General features: G+C 34.8%; 1 protein-coding gene across 1 annotated transcript; it reads right to left on the bottom strand.

The window, feature by feature from the left end:
- Window positions 1–237: 237 nt before the first annotated feature.
- HELRODRAFT_184611 (hypothetical protein) lies at window positions 238–1,987 on the bottom strand (the record flags this gene model as incomplete). Its single annotated transcript, XM_009014948.1, has 6 exons — window positions 238–297; window positions 614–674; window positions 1,099–1,147; window positions 1,249–1,329; window positions 1,586–1,640; window positions 1,901–1,987. Coding segments are annotated over 6 exons (393 nt in total), but the record flags the coding sequence as incomplete, so codon positions are not given.
- Window positions 1,988–2,860: the final 873 nt, after the last annotated feature.

Here is a 2,860-nt window from a genome sequence, read left to right as displayed (position 1 = left end):
ATGATATACCACACAAACATACAAACAAACATACAGACATACATACATACATACAGACATGCATAAGCAAACATAACGGTACAAACACATATATGCCACACAAACATACAAACAAACAAACAAACAAACACACATACATACAAACAAACATATACACATACATACAAACAAACATACAAACAATTACACATACATACAAACAAACATATACACATACATACAAACAAACATACAAACATCGTTAACTTCGAGCTGCATGTCGTTAATATTGGTGTCTGTGTTTAACTTGTCGACTAACTGTTTTGATAAAGAAATAGAAGATGTTTAAAAATTAATCATTATCACCATCATCATCGTCACCATCATCATCACAATCGTCATCATCATCATCGTTATCGTCATCATCATCATCACAATCGTCATCATCATCATCATCATCATCTTCATCACCATCATCATCACAATCATCATCACAATCGTCATCATCATCATCACAATCGTCATCATCATCATCATCTTCATCATCATCATCACAATCGTCATCATCATCATCATCACAATCGTCATCATCATCATCGTCGTCGTCGTCATCATCATCATCATCATCACAAACAGTGTTGTAGTCCCCCAATTCACCACGCAAGGTTTCCAACTCCTGAGCTAAAGATTCGGCTCTGTAAGAAGTTGGCACGGTGATGATAACGATTGTAATGATCATGATGATGATGAGGATGATTGCGATGATGATGATGATAGTGATAGTGATGGTGTTGGTGATGATGATGTTGATGACGGATTAACCAATCAATCAACCAACCAGCCAACCAGCCAGCCAGCCAATCAACCAATACATCAACCAATCAATTAATCAACCAACCAACCCACCCACCAAACCTCTTCTCATAAGAAACATAGCTCGATTGTCACCGGAAACGGAAGTAGTTTCTGCTTTCATTTTTGCTATTTCCGTCGTTAGATCGTTTATTTTGTTTCTTTGGTAACAGTGAAGATGACGGTGGAGGTGATGGTGACAATGATGATAATGATGTTTACGATGATGATGATGATTTTAATGATGACAATGACGTCATAACGAACCTCAAAACGCCAAGGAAGTACGTCTTATCTTGAACCATTCGCTGGTTGCCTAGTAAAGTATACCATCATCATCATCATCAACATCGTCATCACCGTCATAATCATCATCATCGCCATCATCATCATCGTCATCATCATCATCATCATCACCTTTATTGGTGGTGGTCTTCAAACCGCCCAAACCTTGTTGTGTGACAGGCCTATCGGAAACTTGCACTTGAGACAAGAGGGCTAATTAATTGGTTGATTAATTAATTAACTGATGAGATATTAACGAGATAATTAATATTAATGAGGTAATTAATATTAATGAGGTAATTAATATTAATGAGCTAATTAGTATTCTGCTTAAGCGACGAGTACAGCGAAATATCGTTCGAGATTTACGTTTGTATTCGTTGTAAAACAAATCCAAGGATAATTAATATTCATGAGGTAGTATCAATTACTTAATATTCATGAGTTAATTAATTATTCATGAGCTAACCCATTCCAGTTCCTATAACTCCGCCCCTTGTCCCTGGCCTAGGGATTCCCTGAACCTTAAATTATGATGATGATGAGGATGGTGATGATGATGATGATGACTGGGTCAAGATGATGATGGTAATGATGGTAATCATGATCGTGATGACTGAAAAATGTGGCTATAAATAATTTATCCATCCACTCGTCTTATTTTAAGATGATGATGAAGATGATGATGGTGCGAATAAAATACTGTTAATAATAATTATTATTAGTATTGTTGTTGTGTTGTTGTTGTGTTGTTGTTTGAAAAAATTCATAACAATAATCATACAGCTCCAGTTTTCAGTCTCGAGGCAGTCCCCAGAGGTACATTGCCTTGTCGTAAAATTATGCCAGAAATTATTTTTATAATATTCATTTTTTATTCATATTTATTTTATAACTTAGATTCCAGATGGCGCCTGAGGCTGGAGCGCCAAGCTTTGCGTGGTTATCATATATTTAATTAATTGATAATTTTTTTTATATAATAATAATTCTGATATATTTTATTACATTTTATGTTTTATTTATGAAATTTATTTTCATAAATTATTAAATTTCTTCACCAGGTGTCAGTTTAGAGCCGGCATTGCTACCGGGACGGATATTCCTGATTTGATGAATGAATGAACGAATGATTGAATGAATGAATGAACGAATGATTGAATGAATGAATGAACGAATTAATGAATGAATGAAGAACATAACATAATATAACAAAGATTTTTTATAGTGATCCAAGAAGACTGAGTCTGTGACAAGACCACTCCGAAACATTTTTTTAATTATCCTACTTTTGCCAAGTTTACTTTAAAGTTGTTAGTTGTTTCTGCGCATGTTATTTCATCCACAAGTTTCTTCCACTCGTTGACAACTCTGCAGCTGAAAAATGTTTGCTTCATCGAGCCCGAGCTTTTTTTAAAGACCTTATATTTATGCCCCTTGTTTTACTTTTCGTCTTAAGCCTAATAAAATTTGCTGATTCCAAATTCTTCTTCATAGTAATGATTTTGTATGCCTGAATAAAAAATCTCCTCTTGTTCTTTTTTTTTCTAATGTTGTCAATCCACTCAAACTTTTAATCTGTCTTCATATGGCCTTTACATTTTTTAGTGGTGTGTCTCCAAGTTTGAATACGTTTGCCTCGTTGTTCGCTCCCATATGTATGACTGCACATTTGTTAGTGTTGAATACCGTCTGCCAATCCTCTGCTCATTTGCATATCTTTTGCAAATCGCCTACTAGAATT

This window comes from Helobdella robusta, assembly GCF_000326865.2.
Source record: "Helobdella robusta unplaced genomic scaffold HELROscaffold_1432, whole genome shotgun sequence".
Classification (NCBI taxonomy): domain Eukaryota; kingdom Metazoa; phylum Annelida; class Clitellata; order Rhynchobdellida; family Glossiphoniidae; genus Helobdella; species Helobdella robusta.
The sequence above is the reverse complement of the archived record's forward strand: the minus strand, read 5'-3'. Positions and strand labels throughout refer to the sequence as shown.